A 25,232-nucleotide genomic window follows, 5' to 3' on the forward strand; every position below is an offset into this window, starting at 1 on the left:
ACAGCCATATTAAATTGTGGCTAAATGACGATGAATTACAGCCATATTGAATGAATGACAGCCATATTGAATGGTGGCTAAATAACAGCCATATTGAATGATGCTGAATGGTAGCCATATTAATATGGGACACATGATCGCCATATTGTTGGGTATCAAATGGTAACCAGATGGATGGCAGCCAGATGGATGAAAACCAAATGTCAGCCATATGGATGCCACATCAATTCTTCTTCATAAATATGAGTCGCTCAGCTATAATTGACAGTTCTGTCATCCCTAAACATGAACAATTCTAAAATTCACTAAAAATTGAGACTTGAACTCACCCCTTCCTTCAAAAATTCTTCAAAATCCTTCCTAATTGCGCCTGCCATCCATCATCATTCTCACAACACCTCCTACCTCACGTAAATGCGCTTCATTTACCCTCACAATCTTACAACTCCCCACATTAACCACATTTTGCTCAAAATTAATTTAGACAATTTCAAGCGAAAAAAAAAATTGTCTTTTCTTCTTCATTTTTTATATATATTTATTTCCATCTCACTCACTTCATCCGTGAATGAATTACGTGTACATATAGAATGATTCTCTTTAGTGAACTGCATAAATTGAGAGACGGGAACAAGTTATGATCATCATGATGACTTTATTATTATCTTAAGTAACAAGACTAGTAAAATATAAATTGCGAATATGGACTCTGATGTAGATGTGTATTCATTCTTTCTATCTCTATGTGCCTCTTTTTTTTCACATTATTATCATAAATGTTACAAGTAAAATTAATCGGATGTTTCCAATTTATGAAGGAAGCGTGCACTGGCATCAAGTTTATCATTTAGTCTCGCATTTGTGTAATTTAAATATCTTAGAATCTATGGATCTATTACTAAGCTGTAGATTCACTGACTGAATGATGAAGGAAAGTAGTTTTTTTAATTTGAAGCATTATTTTATGGTTGTATTGTGACAATTTGTCCTAGATTTGACAAAAACACGTGTTTTTTTAGGTTGGAATTGAAATTTTATTAATATTCACTCTTAGATGCTGTTTCTTGAGCTGGTTTGAATCCTATTCAACTCTTGCCATCTTTTTAACAAACTTTCAATCAATTTTTGCCAAGATTTCAACTTAAAAACTCAAAAAATCCCAGAAAAACTTTTCGAAGTGAGAAAATCGCAGCCAACTTCACGTCATTCAATAAATTCAGATTAATTTAACTACATTCCTCACAAACTAGAACAAACAACTTTTTCTACTCGATATTCTACAGACAATGCTCTATTCTGTTTTTATTAACAATTAACGACACTTTGAAAACAACAGTCAGGAAGTCTAGATGATAGTATGAATTTGTTAGGGAAATGAGATCCTAGATAACAGAAAAAAATATTCAATTAGAACAACAGCAAATAAGACAGCAATAAATCATTCCAACCTTCCTGCTCTGCAAGACATTATTTGTAATATTTCTGATGAAATTTTTTTCAAGATTCTTTTGAATTTCTTTTCGTCATTTTGATGTCATGGAGTAGATTATTGAAGGAATGGGAGGGGATGTTCGGTGGTGATGTTAGGGAGGTTGGGGTTGAGGGATGGAAGGGTATAGAGCTAATGACACTGATTTAAGTGGCATATAGTAGGAATTGAGTCAAAAAAGTCGATTTTTTCGCCAGACGTCACTTGCGGACGTCCCCAAAATATAAAGATGCTCATCATTAAATTTCTCTCTCTGTCTCACTCTCATGTTGCAACAACATTGAGGCTTATCACGGTCGGTAAATCATTTTATGGCAGTTAAATTAGTTAAACTTATGATGAATTATCGCAACATTCATCCGAATGGAATAAAAAAAAAAATCATATAAAATGGAACAAATTTGCATTTAAATTTTTCCTTTCCTTGAGATCCATTATAGATCGTATTTGAGTCATTCAGGCTTTAATTCTGTATCAAAATGACATGGAAAAAGAGAATTTTTTCCTCGTCTTACGTAATCGGTTTTAAAGATTTTACTGTATGTGCTGTCGGGATGAAAAAGATTTAGGGCAACAATATATTGTGACCCAAATTTGTCGACAAGCACATTCAACAACTGCACATTATTGTTATAATGCATTAATTAATTAAAATTCCGATTAATTTTCATTATTTTAATGACAAAAATTTTTTGAATAATTTCACATTAATTTTAAAAATCCATGCAATTATAAAGCTGTAAAATTTAAATAGTTTTACATGACTCGACTCCTACTGCTGCTCCATACAGTACAAAAAATAAAGAAATATTGTTATGTAATCGAGAAAATTTTCATTTAGATTATAAAAAAATATATATTCTATTCGTTAAGGTGAGGCTTCATGGAGAACAGGTGGATGTGCTGAATATACTGAATGAAATTCTGAGTAGAGAATTTGTTGTTGTTGTATTTTGTGAGGTATTCTAGTACATTGAATGTATAGAAGTTGAGAGTTTAGGAAAAAAAATAGAGAATTTAAGGAAGTTTTGGAATGATTTTTGGGTTAGGTGATTATTGGAAAATAGGAATTCATCCCAATGATTCGTCCAAAGCGTGAATCGAACCTCGCGCCTCTAGATTGCCAATCAAACGCTAAGAACACTAAGCTATTGAGTTCCAGCATTCGAATTGATAATTTTTAGGTTATGTGATTTGACAGTCGTGAATGCATTTAAACTGAAAACAAGCAATTTTTGGATTTTTTTTAAATTATTTTTAAATTTTTGCGTATTTTCCAAACCTTCAGTTTGAATTTTGAGGGGTATGCAACTACGCCAAATTTATTTTGACTCAAACTTTGATATATTTTGATTAAATCAAGTGAAATTTGGCATTAAAGTTTAAAGATTATTCGTAAATTTGGAACCAATATCAGAAGACTTGATCAGAACCTTACTACATCTAAGGTTCTTGAGGAAAAGTGAGTTCCGAGTGAGAGACTCGAACCCATGCTCTCTGAATTAAATGTCAAGTGCTTATACCTCTTATCAACTGAGCTACCGGGGTCGCTGTTGAGTGTGGCGCAATGCTCACTTAAACCTAATTTCTCTAATTAATCCTCATTGTACAGCTCTTATCGCTGTATTGAACCAAGATTCAAATATCCAACAAAACTATATCAATTACATTAATTCCTACAACCTAAAAAAAACATTACTACATAAAATACCTTAAGTTTCACGCCAATCACCATATCAGCAAAAATTAAAGTCCATTAAAATACCCCAGTCATAAATCCAAACATCCTACATTCAATGTAAGCATGATTCCTGCCCCATTAATTTACGACAATAATCTTTTGTTTAATTTTGATTGACCAACCTTGTGCTGATCTCAAATCTCATTTCAGTAACAAGTTAGAGTAAAGAAGGCAATGAGCATTCACAATTTTCACAGCATCCAATTTTATCATAATCATGAAATGGATGCCTTCAATGTCATTTCAATTAAGACATTATTTTGTTATCACAATTGAACTAATTTAATGTGTATATATTTTTGTGAATGTACTTTCATACGTTTTAAAAGGATTTAAAAGCAGTTAGTTGCAGAAAAAGTCAATTTACACGTGATTGATTGATAAGTTGCTAAGGTTTGATCACGATATTGTACGGCAATTGAATGACGATAATTTTTCTTGAATGAACATGTGATCTGGTGATAAATTGTCAATAATAATGACTTTTTATCACTGAAATAGGAATTAGTGATATAATCTTAAATGATTATATTGGATATCTTTTTTATCATTTCAGTTCCAGATCGTTAACGACATGTATTTCAATTATCACAATGTTAACTACAATGTGATGTAATGATAAGAAATTTACAAATTCAATTAGATACCTTGTTCCAGTTTGATGTACTTATTATCACAATTATTAGCGCCAATTCTTATATCAGTTGAAGAGCTCGTTATTTTATGTCATCATATTTTCTTCTTCTTTATATCACCAGTTTTTCTTGAATTTTATCGATTTTTTCACTTCTTTTTCCTACTTGTAATAATAAAATTAACATTTATTTTGATTGAATGAAAATTAAACATGTTTCTGTGAGGTATTGAGATGAGGATTGTTGGGGAGTTAGTGGAGTTGAGTGGATTAGGAGCATTTTTTGCTTTAGATGGCCTAGAATTGCACATTGCTCATTATGGGGTTAATAATCTCAAGATTTATGTAATTCTGGTATCTCAGTATCTATTCCAAGAATCAGTACATTTTAATCCCAGAATTCGGGATTGAAAACCCTAAATGTTGTATTAATATGAATATTTGTAGGCTTTTTATTCAAAAATTCAAATTGACATTACTAGCCACACCTAGTAAACTGAAAGAATGTGGTTCGAATCCTAAAATATCTGAAAAATAATTTCGAAGCCGAGATTACTCTTTTTTATTAAATTTTTTAATAATCCAGAACAGCACAAGTCAATTAGTTTAATCGTTCACACCAATCTTAACTAAATCCTTCACCAGGCCGGCGTTACTCTTTTATGAAGTCAAATTCAAAACGAATTCTTCACCATGTTAGTGTTTTACCGACTTATATCTAGGGTGGCAGAGGATTTTTCGCGGAGAATTCGAAGAATCGGGACATTTCCAAGTTTGGAACAATTGGGATACTTTTCGACTAATCTCGATTACTTTTCGATTAACCGATTTGTACTTTTTGAGTAAATTCGAATTATTTCATGAAAAGTTTTCGTATTTGTTCGTGGGCAGTCGACATTTATATCAGGCAGTCGATATGATTTCAAGTCGACTTTTTTGCAAAAAAATCCTAATCGACTTCGAATTTTGGATTGTAATTTCAAAATTTATATACAGCATTTTGTAAATTTAGTTACAACTTGTCAAATTTAAATTGTTGAGTAACAGGAAAAACTAGAAAAATGTTGATGAAGTTTTTCATGAGTTCGAATCTCAAAATCAGATTGCGATAATATATGTTTAGATTATTTAATTTTGTGACTTTTTTTAAAAACTTTCTATATTTTTGTTTTTTGGAATTTTTAGCAATTTTACGATTTTTAATTTGAAATCTATGAATAATTTCTACGGGGTACAGTTACTTGGTATGAACCTACCTCTAAACCTACTCTAATACCTACTCACACTCCTATTTTGGTGCATATTAGTGCATACCCTAGATTATACCAAAAGGGTAATGGTTGGTGTAGATATATATACTGAATTAGTTGTTGGTAGGGTATAACATGCTTTTAAGAGCTTGCTCTACATAAATATTCTAGTTAATTAGGCTAGCGAGTGTGCTCTCAGCTTAATCTGCTTTTATGAGCGTGTTTTTGCCTGGGTAGGTGAATACCTTCGCGGTCCAAAAGCAAATCCAATCCAACTTCAACTCAAATCAGTCCGAAACCTAATCCAATCCCAATTCCATCTCAAATCAAGTCCAAAGTGACTTCCAAGCATAATATTTCATAAAATAAAAAATACTTCACATAACGACACTAAATGTGTGAAGGAGGTGGATATTTTCTCACATTTAAATGTGAAAAAATCATAATAATCGTTGATTGTTACTTAAATATGACATTGGACTAAAATGAATGCTTTAACTGAATATTATAAAAAATGAAATAAAGTTTATGTTTTTTATTTCTGTAAGAAAAGAAATTTTATATGAGCGAAAATCATTCTCGTATTTCTTTTTATTTTTTTTAACGCACTACAATTGGCCTTTTCCGGCAAATGTCATAACCTCCTACATTTGTACAAAATAAAGAGTATTATAGAATTGATATAGTCTTTTTAGAAAAAAATTTTATATTCATTTATTTGATGTGTACATAACATTAATGATAGCTAGCAATTGAGGGCTTTATCGAGAAGTTTCGGTTTATAGTCTATACTGTGGCATACTCGAGCACATTACATAATCAATACACAAAATTTTTTGTTTGTGGTGGAATGAAAGTATTTTCATTTTTTCTTCAAAGGAAATGTCAAGCTCCTTGATCCTATTCAATATTTATTCCTACTACACAGTATGGTTGCTGCACAGCTGTTGTCAAGTTAAAATATGATGAAATCAAGCATGTGATACGATTTTAATTGCAAAATAATGAAAAACTTTCTTTTTGTGACTTTTGACTTGTACGGGGAAATGATTTTTCAATATTTACAAAAAAAAATACAGTCGCATGATTGTAACGATTTTTTATTTTCACTCTGTTTCTTTGGAAATTACGTAATATATGCGGTATATAGTATAGGATTATTGTAATTGTAACATGAGTCATGCGGTAATATAATTCTAAAATTGTGTTCTGGGAAGTTTGGAATGGTTTTTATTGGAATAAATTGGTGAATTTTGTGACTTTTCGGGGATGTTTTTTCCGAGCGACACAAATGAAGAAGGCTCTAGAACGGAACATTAAATGCTCCGATTTGGGACTTTAAAGACTCCGATATCGGACTTTAAAGGCTCCGCTATACCTCCTAACGTTCACTAAGTGACTCCACTGCATTGTTTCACTCAAGTTTGAATAGTTATTTTACAAAACCCTGTTGAGAACTCATCAACTGTCATTTAATATTTGAATTGTATTTGCAAATTATGATTAGTTGATTTTCCCCTTTTGTAGTTGTTGACCCTTCATTTAAACATTTAGTTTGTTTTTAAACTCCGAAGAATAAACATTATTGTGATTAATTAAGGCTTTTTGAAGGATCCTTAACTTCAAACTTGTTAAAAATCATATAAATCGACTTGCAACTTGACATAATAGCTAATTTATTACTGAATTCATAGAAAATTCTCTTTTAAAACTCAAACTCAACTTTTCTACCAAAGAAAATGTTCCAAATATCCAATCTGTCGTATTACAACTCTGTGACGCAGACCTGACCTCTCTTCTATCCATTTACATTTAGCACGGTTTTCCCAGATTCTTTTCTCATTTTTCACCAGAAACTCTTAAAAAAATATCAATTTTTAAGAAATTTAGGTCACAAAGTTGCATAATATGGTTCATAACATCTTGTGGAAGTATATATGCAGTTGGGATAGCATATAGTTGTATTAAGATGGTTGCAATGACTCAGTTTAGGAGATTTTTGATAGATTTTTGAGATATTTTAAGGAATAATCCTTTCTTGCATTGATTCTTGTCATATTTTACCAAATTCATAGCTTCATCCATCAAATATCTCTTCCAATCCACTCATTTATCGACTATCTACCTTCAACAACATTCGAAATCCATATCAAATCTAAGCAATTATCCACAACACAATCAATACACATATTAGACTCATTGATTATGGAATTCCATTATCGTCATCAAATAAGCTATAAATAATTAACAATCTGTGTAGATTTTTATACACTACAAAATCCATAGCTTGAATATTTCATGAAAAAAAAAAAGATTTCAATTTCGAAACTCGAATCCGACCTAAATTCACTTGAGTTATTATCGCTTGAAGCTCACTCGAACTATTCCAGAGCCAAAAGGCTTTTCCGATGAGCATGAAAATAATCTCTTAATGCATACGAATTTTACATGCCAACAGCAGCTTATGCAAAAAAAAAGACTATAGAATCGCAGAATTGTTCAATTATATGAGGTAGAACATTTATTGATTATTCTCCTTACAACGATTGTGCATTAGGAATTCCTGTCTAGTTTTATGTGTGGAAAAATTACACAAATGCAATTGTATCACGTGTGGATTGTCATTCTGTCAATTATATTCAATAGTTTTTTATGATGTTATTAAGGAAGTTCTCATTAGAATGTGATGACTGACATTCAGACATGTTTAGGGAGGGGAGCATGGGAGTTATGGGTTGATATGTTGGATGAGCTTGAGTAATACTAGCTCGGAAAGCATACGGCGTAGATATGACTGAATATCCATCCCTAGGCCAACTTGAAGCTAGATTAAGGGCGAATTCTATCGAATTTGGCATACAGCTACGGTCATTCTAGCGTAAGGCTGGATTTCCAACTATTTTTAAAACCGTGTCACTTCCGGGCAGTCAATATGGCTAGAAATATCCAAAAAAAATCATTCTTGGAAATGTCTAGAACTCTCTATGGTCATTTGCATGGAGATATGCCTCTTATTGAGCAAACCACAGCTATATCAGTGAATATGTTTGTAGAATATTCTAGAAATCAGTTCTCAGAGATGTCAGGCATTCTATATGGTCGCTTGAATAGAAGTATGTCTCTTACTGGACAAACCATAGCTATTCTTGTGAATATACTTATATAATATCTGAAAAATTGGTTCTTGTGGATGGCTTGCATTGATTTTGGTCATTTTAACACGAATTTACATTCTATTAGGTAAACCCTAGTCAATCTAGTGACTATAGCTAAGGCAATTCCAATTATTCAATTCCTAGTCATTCTACAAGAGTTAAAGTAACCCAACTAGCTATCCCTACCATTCTACACAAGCTAAAAACCCCAAAAAAATTCAATATTCAATGGATATCATCAGTGACATAACCAGTTATCCGCAATAAATCAAACACAATGCAGCATAAATAATAAAAAATTCTCCAGATTCTCATATTCGACCATTCAGTTTCATATTACAACCCCAAACATTTTCAATGTACATTCAAGCTTTTCCTCAAAAAAAAGCTCCGAAAAGCCTTCTCATTTGCTACCCTAAAGGAAAAACATCCAGCTGTTTGTTAATTGATCATTATTGTTCCTGAAATCTGGCAACATTTTGTCCCTAATGGGCTTTGATATTGTACGTGTTGTTCTAAGTGCGGCCTCAAGATATGAAAAAGGAAAAGTTTTTTTTTGTTCCTTCCTAGTCCGATTTTTATGAATTGAGAATTTATTCAAAAATTTTTTGTTAATATTTGCCTGTGGCAGGGGTGGGTAAGCTTTTGTTGTTTGTTGTATAGCTTGGAGGTATGCTTCGACTGAAACCGTACACGGTATATGGTTCTAGATATATCCAAAAATTGTTGGGAATGCCATGAACCATATATAGTGTACGGTTTTGGTTAGGACTAAGGTGACTTTGAACCTAAGACGGTTTGATATGCTAACCCGTCATAAACCGTATATTATGTATGGTTTCGGATTACCACCAAGGTGTGTCATGAACCATATACTGTGTATGGTTTTGGTCGAGGTACCACCAAGGTGAGGTCATAACACCCAAGATCAAGGTGTCATGAACCCATGTATATGTCATGAACCGTATGGTTTTGGTCGAGGCTTACACCAAGGTGTGTCATGAACCGTATATCTTGTGGAGTTTTGGTGGAGACTTACCACAAAGGAGTGCCACAACAGACAGGTTGCCCACAACTGTACTAAATAATTCGATATTTTATGAAAAATTTCCAAACATTTTTTTGAATATTCTAAGTGTTCCCCAAGGTGTTCGACTATCCTTGTGCATACAAATGAGTATTCAAATATCCCAAGAGTCCTATTAATAGCCTCACGGAAGTTGAGATACCCATCAACAAACACACCTTATACCATTCAATAAAAAGCTTATTTTTTTTTCTCAATTCATCAAGTGGAAATGAATGATTTGCATTAAATTTCATGCGGATATCCATTTGTTAAATATAAATTTTTTTTTCTCCCTTATTTCGTAACCAAGGTTAAAATATGGAATGAAAAAAAAAAGCTCTTCGCTCTCATTTTGTAGGACATTCCACTATGTATAGTTACGCAATTGTGAGAATTTTTTTGTCAGATATTTTTTGTGTATATTTGCACATCTTTTTAACTATCGATCGAAAAAAAACAACATCCCAAAAATATGTGTGAATATTGCAGAATCTGAGAGGTTTGAGGCTTTATACTTAATAAAAAAAGCGACTCGTGATTGTTACATAATCATGTAGAAAAATTTTCTTTTTTTCGAGCATAAAGGATTCAAATCGAGAATTTCGAAATTGTCAAGAACAAATACAATCGAAGAAATTATTTAAGTTTTTTCATACTGTGCATATATACATATATTTTAGGGAAGAAACTTACGACTACAAAAGCACTGAAATTTTTTCACACACTTCCCCTCAGTGGAAATTTGGAAAATGCAATTTGAAGCACAAGAAAAGAAAGAAAAATTTTTTCGAAGGCTATAAAAAATCAGAATACAGCCAAAAAGACGCCAATGGGAAAGGAATGACGTCAGACTGCGTCACTTCAGCGCAAATCATACTCAACTTTTGGAAAATGAGCAAATTCTCTCAGAGCTTTTCATTTAGGTTAGGAAAAATTTGTGAAAAATTTTAAATGAAAGTTTTCATGATTTAAGCATTGGAACTGAACTTAATGAATGATTTGAGGCGATTTTTATGGCTTTTTGCTGTTAAATGATCTGAAAAAAATCAATAAAAATCACAAAATTAATTCTAGATTTGGTTGTGTAACCTCCAATAAGTTTTGCTAATGCCTTCTCATCTTACAGTCTTTTTTTTCGACTTTTTGCACAGGCGCCTTCAAAACACACATTTTTTTTAATATGCTCTTTGCTGCTCTCCGATCGTGAGATCGATGAGAGTCGATTTGAGAGACTTGCGAGAGACTTTACTCACGACAAAAAGCTTCAAACCATTTCGAATGGAAAAATACAAATTGGAATTATTTTTTTCTACTAATAAAAATCATTTTTTCACATTCCTACTAAAAACCGAAGCTCACGAGTCAGTTGAGCACCGAACTTGCATCGAGAAGGTCGCGAAAAATTTGATCCGTGTGTAATATTTTTTAAACATTTTTTTTTTATTTTATATATTCAATCTATAGACATAGTCTATAGTCTACCATATAGAAAAAAAAATAAAAAAATTTTCTTCTTCCTTCTAGAATTTCCTTCTTTTCCTTATAGCCATTCACAAAATTTCAAACTTTTTTTTTTTAATTTGGAAAAGGAAGAAAAATTTTTATTTTTTCTTTATGGTAGATTTTTGTGAAAATTTACTCGCAAATCGGATTTGAGAAATGAAAATTTTCAATTTTTCATACATTTTCCATTCATTTAAATATATGAAAAATTGTCGATAATAAAAAGGGGTTAAAGTGTGTGAAAAACAGTGTTCGGAAAAGCCAATTTTGAGATCTATTTTTTTTTTGGACAATTTTTTTAAAATTTTTTCAAATTAAATTAGGACAAAATATAAAATTTTCCTTTATATAAGAGGAAAAAAAATTTCAAATAAAAAAAAATAATCGATTTTCTTTTGTCCTTGCGAAAAAAAAAGAAGCGAAGAATCGTGAGAGGAGGATACAACTGCAACACCATAAAGTTGTGGAGATCGGATTTGAAAAAATATATATAAAAAATAAATTATTTTGTGTAGTAAAAAAATAGTGTGGAAAAATGACATAATAATCCATTTAACATAGAAAGAAAAAAAGGTGTCGAGTATCGATTTTTTTTTTTTTCATGGAAAAATAAAAATAAAAAAATTCTAAAAAACAATACAGCATAAAAAAATTTTTTCGTACCAAGAAAAAACAAGTCGAAATTAAAATCTTTTTTGATTCTGTTTTCGGCGAAAAAAAAAGGAATAAAAAAAAAATATAAAATTTCCTTTTTTTCGAATATATTCCTCCGTCGGTGTGCAATTGTGTTAGTGTGAAAAAGGAAATCCCTCAGCTACCAATACATACGTATCTCAATATACAGTTTGGCATATAAAAAAAATATATATAAAATATATAAAATCCGTACAGTGAAAGAAAAAAAGGCCCCGAGAAAAAAAAAAGTCGTTACATAATTTTTTTTTCTTCTCTTTCTCAATAAGTTTTGAATAAGAACTGAAAAAGACCACAAAAAAAATTTTAATTTTATACCTTTTTTCGAGGAAGACGACACAATTTGACATCTTTATCAAATTTCAACCCCCACGAGAAGAAACTCTTAACAAAACTACTAAGTAGTTTTGGTCATATAAAGCCCAACTGCTGCGGATCAGAAAAAGAATAAACTTTAAATTAAAATAGTGAAAAAAATCTTCATCTTTAATTTATTTAATTAATTACACAACAAAGTACGTGAAAAATGATTTTTTTTTTATGTTTTTTAACCTTAACTTGCTTTAATAGATCAATAATACTAGATGCAATTTTTTTTCATCCATTTTTTAAGCGCATTTTCCCCATACAAAATTCTATAAATCTCATAAATCAACATCACATGGTCACATAAACTGGTTTCACGGTCCATTGAATTAGTTAATGAGAAAAATTTTTGTCTCAAGGAGACGAAATGACGACGAGAAAATTTTTCACTCATTGGCTGCCATATGGTTGCCTGTGGATTTTGGTCACGTGATAGGGAAGCTTTTGGAGATGATTTGGAGAAATTCATTTATTGATCCTTGATTTGAGAATTCTCTTTGTTTTCACGATGAAGGATGAAAATTCTTGATTGACCTAAATAGAAAATTTCATAATTTTTCATGAAAATCTACAAGAATTTTAAAAGATTTTCATAGAAATTCAAACAAATTTCAAAAGTTTTTCTTAAAACCCAATCAAATTTCAAAAGTTTTTATCAAAATCTAAAGAAAATTTCATGAAAATCTTCAAAAACTTGACTTGAAATTCACAAAGTTTTCTCAATTTGACTTCATTTCTGTCTTAAAAGCTGCAAAATCTTCAAAGAATTGACTTGAAATCACTAAAATTTCCACTATTTGATTTCATTTCTGACATGAAAATTGGAAAAATCTTTAAAAAATTGAGTTAAAATCAACAAAATTTCATCAATTTAACTTCAATTCTGCCTTAAAATCTCCAAATTTTTTGCAATTGAACTCAATTTCCATCACAGAAACTGAAAAACTTTCAACAAATTGACTTAAAATTTATACAATTTCTTCAGAATTTTCCAATTCTTTTCATTGAAATCTTCAAAAAATTGATTCAAAATTTCATCAATTTAATTCCATTTCATCCATAAAACTTGGAAAATCTTCAAATTATTGACTTAAAATCATCAAAATTTCCACATTTAAACATCATTTCTGTCAAAGAAATTGGAAAACCTTCAAAAAATGAACCCAAAACCTCCACAAATTTCCTCCATTTCTGTCATAGAAACTGGACTGAATAGAGACATAACCGATGCTTGCATAACCACAATTTTCTGAAAGAAAAAAACTTCACCCTTTTTTCCAGAAAAATCATAAAAACCACATTTAGTTCGAGTTGTGTGTTATGCTGCTTGGCATGAGAACATATTCTCTCGAAATGGAAGTAAAGTTCTCTCTGCAGAACATTTCCTCTTTTTTCTTACAATTTTCATTTACATAAATTGCAATAAGTTATGAAATGTAATACAAATTCATGTATTAGGCTACAATTCAAGTAATCGATATGATTATTAGGTCATCAATTGTGGAATGAGATTAAAAATTAAATATAAACATTTCATTAATTAATGAAAACATTTTAATTGACGTCATTTTTTACTGGTTTTCCTTGTAATTGTTTTTGTTTTGTTGATGAACTGATGAATCATATAGAAATGCAGATGATTTCGAATTTTTTGTTGATAATTAAGCCATGTGCTGAAATCTTATTCACGATTCATAAATCTGAAATTTAATTTGGTTTTTAAGTTGTAACTTCAATAAAATTTCAATCTTTAGTTTTATTCAAAATTGAAATTCAAGATTCAATTTTAATTTAAATTACAATTTTCAAATTTTGCTAAAATTTGAATTTTGAAATTTATTGAAATTAGAATTTTGAATTGATAAGAATTAAAATTTTCGAATTTTACTAAAATTGTAAATTTGAAATTTTGTTAAAATTACAAGTTTGAATTTATTTAAAATTGAATCTTAAAATCTAAAAATCTAAATAAACTTTTAATTTAAATTTCATTCAAGATTACAAAACTTTTCAAATTCAGAAGTATTTCAACTGATTGAAAATATTTCATTTACTTACTGATGACATAACATAGCATAAATTTGTCTGAATTCATTCATTTCATGCTATGTAACTTATTGATCGATATTCAGAAAACATGTTCCAGCTTCTCGATATTGCTACTAGAGTACCCTAGAGTAAATTTGAGAAATTGAATCATGTTTTTCAGAACTCAAAGTCGACTCGGATTTTGTATGAAAAACTCGACTCGAGTTGAATCGATTCTATACAAAAAACACAACGACTTCTAATTCTGATATTTTCGACTACATTTTCAATTTTGAATCCAAGAAAGATTCTGTCTTTGGATTGTACAAAAACATGCTTTCGAGCTTTCTACTAAGTAGTTGAGCATGCTCATGAGCGTTGCTCTCAGTTTTCATAGATTTTAAGAGCAAACTCATTGGTTGCAATAATCTTCTGATCTCATCAAATTTCAATCTATTTCAATCAATTTCTTCAGAATCACCATCCAGTTTATATTTTTGTCACAACAGTCAAAAACTGGTTTATTTTATGAAGCTAATGAACTTTTGAATTGCATTTGATTTGAGTTGCATAATTTGTTGATAAATGGAAGATTTTTAACAAATGAATCAGAGTTGAAGTTAGAAAATGATTGATTTAAAGAAGATTAGATATAAATTGTCCAATTTCAAGAGTTTAGTCTAATTAAGATTAGAATCAATTCATTGAAAAGAATTCTTTGTTAAAATTATGACAAACTTTGAAGAAGTTCAATAACTTGTCAAATTTCAATAAATTAGTTAGAATCAAAATAAATTAATTAATCAAAAACATTCTACTCAATCAGAATCACAAATCAATTTAGATTTAGAAAGATATTCAACTTTCTAAATGTTCAATGTTTTTCTGGAATATTCAAATTACTTCAATATTGAATTGATTAAGTAAGAAATTCAAGTTTTGAAGTTTAAAATACTTTTCTTGAAAATTTATTTAATTTCAATTCGAAATCTAAGACAAAACTTTGAATTTGAAAAACTTTTGAATTTCAAAAACTTTTCAATTTTGTCTAAGTTTATTCAAAATGAACTGCATTTAAATCAAATTCAACATCAATTTACATTCATCTGAATTGATTTCATCACAAAACCACAAACATGAATCAAAATATTCATGTTAAATTATGCTTAAAACCTGTTAAAAATGAGAAAATTCACTCGAAAAGTCAATATTCAGTATTTAATTTCACCATCGAAAACACATTTCATCTAACGCGTAGCCAAAACACAAACCGAGTACCAAACTGCAAAAGAAAGAAGAAAAAAAAAGTCTCATTTCAGTTCACGAGAGGAACTAGATTAATATTCATATAAATGACAGCAGTTTATGTGCCATTGACTATTAATTCACCTGTTATTTAAAGCCATAATTCATCAAAAAAATAATCCCCGCAAAAAACATGGGGAAAATGTTGGGAAAATGCGCTCATGTTCATTTCCGTTTACGGAACTTATTGTGTGTCTCTCCTTGTTAGATTAGATTATCATTTATATTGTTAACATTCACAGACAGAAAGTCACAGATGATGATGACAATTTTTCATATTTGCAAACTCTTATTTTTTGTGACTGTATTTGAGAAGATTGGATGTCTGTGAGGTCCGAGTGTGAATGAGTTGGAATTTATTTATTAATAAAACACAAAAAAAAAAGAATTATAATTTTAGCGCTCTTTTGAGATTTTTTTTTGTAGATGAGAAAAAAAGACGAAATTTTTCTTATTTTTTTCTTATTTTCCTCTGCGACACATAAAAGAAATTGAAAGACAGAATTTCATATCAAATATAAAAAAAATTTTCTTTCTTCTAAATTTAAGATTGATTGCGCAATCCCCGTTCTACGGGTGTAAAAAAAAATCGAAATTCATAGCAAAAATTGGACAAACAAAATAAAAACATTAAATTCATTAACAATTCATCCTAACACTTCAGTTTAAAAGAAAAGCAAAATAATAATTTTTATATAAATAAATTAAAAAAAAATTCTAAAAAAATGTCGCTATCGGGTGAAAGTGAAGAGGTAGGTTCATAAACAACAATATTTTCTATGCATATATACACACATATATATTTATATATTTTCCTTCCTGAATGTCGCTTGTTTTTTTTCTTTTACTTCTTCTTCTTTTCGTTTGCTATACAAAAGTGGTGGCTCAAATCTCAAAAGAAAATATGTGAATCGAGGAATTTTTCTCTTTTTTTACTCAACGTTGACTTTGTTGTTATATTTTTTGTGAGATTCATTAAGGATTAGACGCTTTGGGTTAGAGTCTAATATAGTTCGAAGTCTACTCAAGTCGATTCAACTCCATATGAAGCTCGAAGCTTGTCCAGACTCTATACAAGAGCCAGGGTGACTTCGAGTTCTAGTTTAGAACTTCTAATTTAATTCTGGATCATTTTTTAATGATTTTGCAATTTTTAAAGATGTTTTTTGACATTTAGAATCATTATAATGATCAATATAGGTTACTTCCTTACTTACTTTGCTGATCGTACTGATCTAAAGCCTCTCTTAGTCTCTGTCTCTGTCGTTGGCTGTCCTTTGCCAATTACCAATACCAAATGAACACAAATCTGTTAATCGATCAAAAATTAAACTCCAAGCCTTCGTAATTCTAACTTGAAGTCAGATTCAAATCGAATTTGATCATACCAGAGTCACGCCGATCAGGTGTCGTATTTAAGATTGACTATCTGACTTGTGATATTCAACTGCTTTTGAATCTTAACAAACAATTAGCATGCTCTTTGTATATTAAGGATTATTAGTATTTATGAGTCTAAATTCGATGGAAAGTTGCCAATCAGTTAATAAATTTACACATTCTTTAAGACAACATCCTAACATAACCTTAAAAACTTTCAAAAATGATATAAGTACTGGTAATGGTTGATCTGGTAAGCTTGTACAAGTCAAAATTGAGCATGCTCAATCATATTGACACTAATTTAGGGCATACAGCTAAGAATTCAACCAATTCTTTCCATATAACCTCCAAAAATTTTCAATCTTAACTAAGAACAATTCCAATTCAACCCTTACCTCTCTTCTTACGTAATCACATCATAATGGCACGAAAATAAATTATTTTAGGTCGACAATTGCTCCAAAAGCACTTTTTGCTCCTTTTACATAATCGCATGACTTCGAATTGGGTCAAATTTGTGAAGAATTTCCAGTTATTCTTTCGTTTCCGATTGTTTTTCATGAGGAAAAGCCATTATAGTTTTTATGCACAGACATCATGTAGCTTCGAGATGCTTCACTGTGCTGTTTTTTATTATTGAATTTCAAGGAAATTGTCTTGTGATGTAATTGAGCAATGCTGTATTATGGATACTTTGTTGCAGTTTATTGGAATGTAAAAAAATGAGTAATTTTAGTATCTAATGGTGGTGATTTGAGGGTTATGTGGATGAATACTGAAGGATTGGTCAAGAATATATAAAAATTTGATGTCAATTATGATTTTATAAATGAAAATTGACTTGACTTCTGTTGAGAATATTTCAACTGTCATTTAGAATTTGAATTTTTTTGCATCTTTCTTTGGGTGATTTTCCCCTTTTATAGTTGCTCACCCCTTCTTTGCAAACATTCTGTTTTTGAATTCTGAAGAATAAACATCAATTTTAATTCAATCCGTAAGGAAGTTCTTTAATTAAACTAAGTAAATCGACTCCATACACTTAAATGTATGGATTCTGATACTTAAATTCATAATTTCAGCTCATTTGAGCATTAAAATTCGCAAAACAATCTTTTCAAACCAGAAATTTCCAAAAATGTTCAAAGTTCACTCAGTTATCAATGAGCCGCGAATTATTTTAAAAATAAATTGTTTACTTTTACATTATCACACGTTTTTTTAATTTAATATTGGCGAAATAATAAACTGAGTAAGCAGAAAGTAAGTCGAGTCATTCCAAAAAAATCTAGTTTTCTTTAGTTTGATGGAATTTTTTTTTTTTGGTGAAGCTTTATCATCAAATATTTGTGCGGTCAAATTACGAAACGTGTAGTTCATATTGACATTAGATTTAAGGTGGGAATTTGTGGATATTTTGTGAATTTTGATCAAAATCTTCAATTTAAAGCTTGAAATTTCACTTTATTTTCACAATTTTTCAAATTAAATCAGTCTAACGTCTCTAATCTATATCCATAAATCCTCACCACAAATATAAATCTGTCTAATCTGAATAATAGAAATAGAAACATTTCACATCAGCAAAAAATAAAAATATTTAATTTATAGACCTTTTAAACATTTCACTGTCAAAAGATTTTATTGCTCCTCAAAATCTATTAAATGATTTTAATTTTTTATGGCTATTCGACGTGCTGTTGAAATGTAAAATCGTTACATCTCAATCTCTAATGTGACTTGTTTATCCTAATGCCATATGGCTTTGGAAGTATTGAGACTTGATTTTTTAGAGACGATGAGCATGCTCTTGAGAGGTTGGTCACCTTAAATATACTAGATGAGCATAATCGTGAGCTGTGCTATTGATTTAATCTGCTCTTGTTGCTAACTGACAATAAGCATGTTTTTGAGAGCTGGTGAGCATTGCTCTCACCTTACTCAGCTATTGATAGAACGCTCTTTGCATACTAATCAACAATGAGCACAAGCAGCAAAAAAGCCGCAGTGGCCTAGTTGTTAGAGCTTCGGTTAACTGACTCTAACGACCCGAGTTCAATTCCAGGAAAATTCTAATCGAATTTGGGTGCTTTTTCACTATTTCTAGTCAAACCAACTCGGTTTGTGCAAGATCAATGCTCATGCCTGAATTTTGTATTGAGTCCAGTCGACTCAAATCGAATTTTCCATACAAAACCCTAGTCGTCGACTTCAAGCTCTGCTCATAAGCATCATCCTCCATGTCTGCTCGGGATGATGATGATTAACTGTGTAGGAATATGATGATAATTTCAAAAAAAATTATTAATACGTAAAAATTAGAATTTCAATGTCAAGTCTTTTAAGAAACGATAAATTACACATGAATACCCTCTGTTCGACCTTAAAGGAAGCTTGATGATGCGCTGATCTCGTGTTTTGTTGTATGAAGACTGCAGGATGACCTGTTTTGTCTTTTTTGCTTCTTTATTCTATTATGAATAGGATGAATTGGTTGATCGAGTACAAATTAGGGTTTTTGGTGAGTGAGTTGATTTGGATGCGGATTCGGTTGGAATCTGGCATCATGGAAGAGTAGACTAGATCTGGACTTCAGATCGATCAAATAATTGTACTTTTCGGGTTTAAACCATCAAAAAATCAAAAAATTGGACATTAAATTCCCAATTTTCATTAAAAAATCTCTTTCCCAATTCAATATCCACATGATATAAAGTCTCAAACAGTCTAAACCTTTTTTTATTTCATTTTCATTCATCTTCTCAACGTTTATTTTCTCATCGTTGTTTGGAAAATTTCTGTATGAAAATGAACACTTTTAATCGTCTCTGTGTGCGAATGAAGACAGTCTATATATTTTCACGAAAAAAAAAGAAAATATTGAGAATTTTTCATGTTCATGTGAGAAACTGATGCTCAACTATATTTTCGCTATTATTAAACAAACATTTTCACCTTGATCTCAATATTTTTACTCCCGTCTATAAGCGACGATATTTTTTTTTTTGCTTCTTATATCTCAAAAAAAGAAGAAAAATTGCGATTAACTATTTATAAAAATTTTCTCAGTTTAATAAACTCATGCCAAGAAAATGATTGGACGTACTGAAAAATCTGGATAAGTTGAAGAAACTCTCAAAAAAAATTTATTATGCAAATTACATTTTTATGGGGGGAATTTTAAATTGAATAATGACAATAGACACAGTATATACGCGTATGTAAATGGCACTTTTGGCAGCACGCAAGAGCTTAAACAGCATTCAAAAAAATACTCAAAAAAAGTCCCACAACGACACAAAAAAAATTCATCTTTCACTTCACGTATTTCTTGTCATGTCTTTGGTTCTTTAACCTTACAAAAAAAACGAATATGATTTTGCAACATTAATATGATATGATAAAGAAACTAGTTTATATAATTATGGATGATGTATGGTTTGACATAAGCATGAGATAAAGCAGGAAAGTATCCATTAAGTATTGAAAATGATTAGAATATAATAGATGAGAATCAAGACTTTAAGTGGGTTAAGAAATTGTGTATGATATATTATGAGGTGGGTCTGATGTGTTTTGTACAGTTTAAAGTCATGACTTTAGAATATTGAGAATTATTGTAGGTTTTTGAGTGAAATTGAAGCGTAATTCATTGTTTAAAATGATGAATTTTAGTTGCTAAGGTGCAATGTTGGATGGAATTGAGGCTTATTGCTGATCTCTAGTCAGTATTGAAGCATACTAGCCTTACTGACAGTGGATAAACTCACCTAAATGAGGATGCTCATGTGTAAACTCAATCAATGTAGCTGAGCATGCTCAATTTTGTGTGAATACTTATGGGCATGCTCCTTGTCTGTTCAGCTAGTGATGTTACAAATTGACGATGACTAGAGGTCAGCTCTTGGATTACCTAGTCTCGATTTTGATGAATTTTCAAAATCGGGACCGAAAGCGGAACCAAAAGCGGAACCGAGACCGAGATTGAGATTGATATTGAGATCGAGGCCGGGACTGAGATTTGAACAGAGATTGAAACCGGGATTAAGATTTAGCCTGGGATCGAGATTAAGACCAGAATCGAGATTGAGACTAGAATCAATATTGAGACTGAGACTGAGATTCAGACAGGGTCTAAGATCAAATCGGATCCGAGATTGAGTTCGGAATCAAGATTAAGATTGGGATCGAGATTGAGACTGGAACTAAGATTCAGACCGAGTTCAAAATCGAGACCGGATCCTAGATTGAGTTCGGAACCAAGATTGAGACTAAAGTCGATATCGAGACCGGGAGAGCAAGACCGAGACTGAAAGGAAACCCTCCAAGTCTCAGTCTTGACAAATCTCGTAAACAAGAAATCTTGCTCTTGGCATCGACAACTCCTTCGTCACTCCCATCAAGAATAATTAAAACATCAGCTATTCTAAATTCAACATCAGTCCCTCCAAAAAAAGCCGTTGCTAAGCCTCCTTCAATACTCAATTTACATTCAATATTCATTCTATCTTCAATTTCATTCCTTTCGTTCTACTTCCAACATTATTAAACCAAAAAAGAAATTTAAAACCCAAAACGAGCTTAATGAATTAATTACTCTAATAAATCAATACGAAACTCGACCGACTACTCATGCCATCCATAAAAAGCCGTTACTTATACATGAGAATTTTCTTACAATATTTTCGTGTAAGAACCGTCCATAAATCTACTAGAATATCGATTTCTAGGAGAATTACAATCAAGAACATGCACAAAAAGGCAGCGCTGCTTTAAACATGGCAAAAGAAATTACTTTTATTGATCGATAACGTTACGTAACATTTTAATTCAACTCCTTTACTTCCTTTACTTCCATGGACATTATTTAATTCCTTAAAATATCAAATAAAATTTTCAACATCTTTTCTTTTTGTTACCCAATTTCTTGCAGTTATAAAAGTCAGATTATAGATCTTTCCTTCCGAAAATCACACAAACTGGTTTTACTTAAGAAGCTTTGACGTGAGAAAGGGTGATTCTTTTCATGAAATATTCAATATTTCTTAATTTCTGTTTCGCTTTTTGTCTTTTTTTTTGTTCTTGTTTTTTTGTTGTTTTGTTCGCATTGATTTTTATTTAATATTTTTTAGTGCTAAGCTGAACACACACAAAAAGTACTCATACGTAAATATTCGTGTCTGTCAGCTTACAGGTTTAGTGCAGTGTTGTCCAATGTTATAACAATAAAATTGAATGTGACGTAATGTTTAGGGATGGTGAATTAAGGTTTCCCGATTAGTCTCGGTGTTGACATATTCCCGGATACCGGGATCGAGACCGAGACTACCCAAGATGTCTCAAAACTACATCAAGAACCCTTAATTCAGACTCATTCCTTAACTGTTACTACTAAAATTCCAGTAACAGGACTAAGTTCCCCATCCCTGAAGATATAACAGTCACACGACATACAATTTGATTTTATTGTAATGACACAATTCCTTTACCTTGACTATTTTACCAGAATTGAATTCTAAAATATTCAGGCGAATCTCCCATTAAATTTGGAAAAAATTCTATATAGTCACATGCATATTACATGACATGGATGACACTGCCTTAGTGTGTATCTCATTAGTATTTGTCCTTAACAGTCTTTTTTTTTTGAATGTTCCATCTTGTTGGAGTCTCATCCTTACATTGTTATTGTCCTACAATATGGTTATTGAAATTTGATTGCTGAAGGAATTGGACATTTGTATTGTCTGGGATGTGGGATATTTGTTGGGAATTGATGTATTTTGGTGGGATTTTGAGGAGAAAATTGAGTTTTTGTTCAGAACCTTACAAATTTTAAGGTTTTGAAGAGTACCTGAGTGAGACTCGAACCAACGTCCTATGGTTTACACTCACATGCTCGTACCACTGAGTTACCGAGGGGTTGATAATTAGCAATTCATAAAGCACACTTAAGCTGCTGATTGCAACATTCCTGAAATTTTAAATTGAAGCTTCAAACTCTTTCTGACAGGCGCAATACCAAATTGACTCTAAAACACCAAAACATCCTTTGTGCCTTACGTCATTCAATTACTAAACTGAGCAAAATTGTCCATAACCGACTTTAATTCCAAATGACACTATAACTCCAAAATAGTATCACATTATGGTATCTGACTCTAATTTTAGAGTTTAGCATCATCAATAAAGATGGTAATTTACCAAAAATACATTTTAAGGCTCTTTCACGCACTTCAGGTTCTTCTACGATGCTCTATAAATTGTCTACCCAATTTTCATATAATTTTAGCACACAAAAAAGGTAGAATATTATGTAAGATGTTGGAATGGCCTTTGAGAATAATTCAAGTATTAAGTTGCTGCTGCTGAGCTTCTTATCATTGCAGTCTGTCTTAATATTCCAATTAAATTTCTATTTATGTCTAGTAATTCCATCAATAATTTAAGAAAATGAGCAAAAAACTTGAATGTCAAGCAACTTTTTCAAAGATTTTGACAGCAAAGCCTTTTGTGATCCGCAAAAAAAGGGACTTTTTACAGTTTTGCATAATTTATCGGCCATCGGATGGAAAAATCCCTAGTTATTGAATTTCGACAATACAAAGATTTGTTCTCTTTTTTGTTGGGATTGGATAAATTTTGTTATTGTAAAGAATCAACTTTAGGGTGACTAAAAACAGCCAAACTAGCCCTTCATACCAGCAGAAAAGCGTGTTTTCACACAAATTCCTGTTTCCTACAAATTCAATTACATTGCTAATGGCTGACTGTATTAGTATTGATTTTACTACTAAGGTCATTTAACATTCAAGGCTCATTCAGCATTATATTCCTTACATATACTGCCTAAATCAAGATAAATGAAAGCATTTGGATGTAATTTGGGATTATGTAAGTTTGGTGGAGTATCAAGGGTGAGTGTGCGCTTATTGGGGGAGTTGGGGACTCCCCCTACCCCTCGGCAACATGGCTTAAGGCAGAGCTCGGAGTAGAGTCGACTTGAGTCAACTTAAGGTAGTTTGGATTAGAGTGTTATATAATAAGCGACCAACCCCCCAAATCCTATAAACATACTTCCCATTTGCCAATCCCCTTAAAAACGCATTTACATAACTACCGAGACATATAAATTCTCGACTCATTTTTTTTTTCGACTATTTCCTCTCCCCTCTTCATGAATAAAATTGACAATTCTAAAAATGTTGTGCAATATTGAAGCTTTTTTTTCTTTTGAAAATTTTCACATGAAAAAATATGCTGATTAATGTACCATATTTTTACATTCCACCCCTTAAAAGTATTGTAGTATTCCAAGTCAATGGTAATTCCATTTCAAGTAAATTTTGAGTCTAATAAGGATGATTGCTTGTAGGGCAGTGGTGGAGAAGATTTAGAATTTTGAGGCACATTTTGGAGGTTAGGTTTGATTGAACTTAGTCATGGGATGTGATACATGGCAATTTCTATTGGCATTACAAGTTTGCGGCAGTCCATATGCTGCCTACCCCTGCTTTGAGTAGTGGTAAGCCACACCTTGGTAGTAAGCGTCGACCAAAACCTTACAAGGTGTACGGTTCATGGCAATTCCAACCATTTTTGACTATACTTTAATGTATTATGGCTCATAGGTTACCCACCACTGCTTAAAATAGAGCTTGAAGTCGCATCGAGTCCAATTTTCCATACAAAATCCAAATCAACTTCGAACAGTGCCTTTATCAAGCCTTATGTAACAACTTAACATCTAACTACTGTACTCAAAACATCCCTTTTCTTTTGGTGGAAAAAGCTCCTTTTTATTTAATATTTAATCAAACATGACTAGAATAATGAAAATTGCTTCAAATAAATTTCATATTATACCATCACGATTTACATAACACATAAAAAAGAAATGTGCATTGAAGAACGCATGCGCGCTGCAAAAATAAAGTTTCTCTTTCTCTCTCAATTTTTTTCGTTCCCTTCTGTTCTGCTTTTACAGACATTGATCCATATTATCGTTATTTCTGACCTACACTCAAACTAGAGAAAATATATATATACATAGATATATCATGCACATCGACTTTTTTTTTGTGTATATGTGGGAAAGCTTCTTGTTGGAAAATTCACAAAATGAAGAAAGAAAAAAATCGTTTTTCAGCTTTCCAATTTTTCATTATGACTGTGTTGGTTATGATCAGGCTGTGGATGTGTTGGTGCACTCAAAATCGTTATGTTGGAAAGCTTTTTTCATTGCTTGCTCAATTTTTCCTCTCTACATATTACATAAGATGGGAAGAAAAAAATTGTAAATTGTCTCTCAAGAAGCGTCCTGCCATTGCTGTATATTTTCATATTTGAGTACGAACATGAAAAAAAGCTCTAGGGAATCTGATTTTTTATTTTAAAGTGCTCATTTGAATTGACATGATGAAAAAAATGAATTTATATCCAATTTAAAATGAGAACCATTGGTTCTGTTTGAGGATGTAAACCGTTCCTTGAAAATTATAATTTCTAAAGCTTTTTCATTTTAAATTTAAATTTTCAAAGTCATCAAAAGGGCTTTTGAGTGAGGAAATGATGTTCATCAATTTTGTTTAATGGCTGTTCTTGAGATTTAACCTT

General features: G+C 31.2%; 1 protein-coding gene across 9 annotated transcripts in view; it reads left to right on the plus strand.

Annotated features, from left to right (window-relative positions):
• The window catches only part of LOC139097151 (sodium/potassium-transporting ATPase subunit alpha), a 71,796-nt gene that overhangs the window by 14,358 nt on the left and 32,206 nt on the right, over positions 1-25,232 (plus strand). For 4 of the 9 annotated variants that reach the window (XM_070648928.1, XM_070648927.1, XM_070648930.1 and 1 more), the window contains exons 1-3: positions 10,685-10,753; positions 11,868-12,049; positions 15,783-15,985. The exons of 1 other annotated variant lie outside the window; for it this stretch is intronic. In XM_070648928.1, the coding sequence (XP_070505029.1) occupies positions 15,959-15,985 (27 nt within the window). In that variant the 5' untranslated portion in view covers positions 10,685-10,753; positions 11,868-12,049; positions 15,783-15,958. Of the gene's footprint in view, positions 1-10,684; positions 10,754-11,867; positions 12,050-15,782; positions 15,986-21,549; positions 21,631-25,232 lie in introns of those variants that run through there. 4 more of the 9 variants (XM_070648929.1, XM_070648933.1, XM_070648934.1 and 1 more) reach the window with 4 other exon arrangements.

Source organism: Chironomus tepperi, unplaced genomic scaffold (genome assembly GCF_022539635.2).
Source record: "Chironomus tepperi strain 1889 unplaced genomic scaffold, CSIRO-AGI_Ctep_v1 contig_414, whole genome shotgun sequence".
In the NCBI taxonomy this organism is placed as follows: Eukaryota; Metazoa; Arthropoda; class Insecta; order Diptera; family Chironomidae; genus Chironomus; species Chironomus tepperi.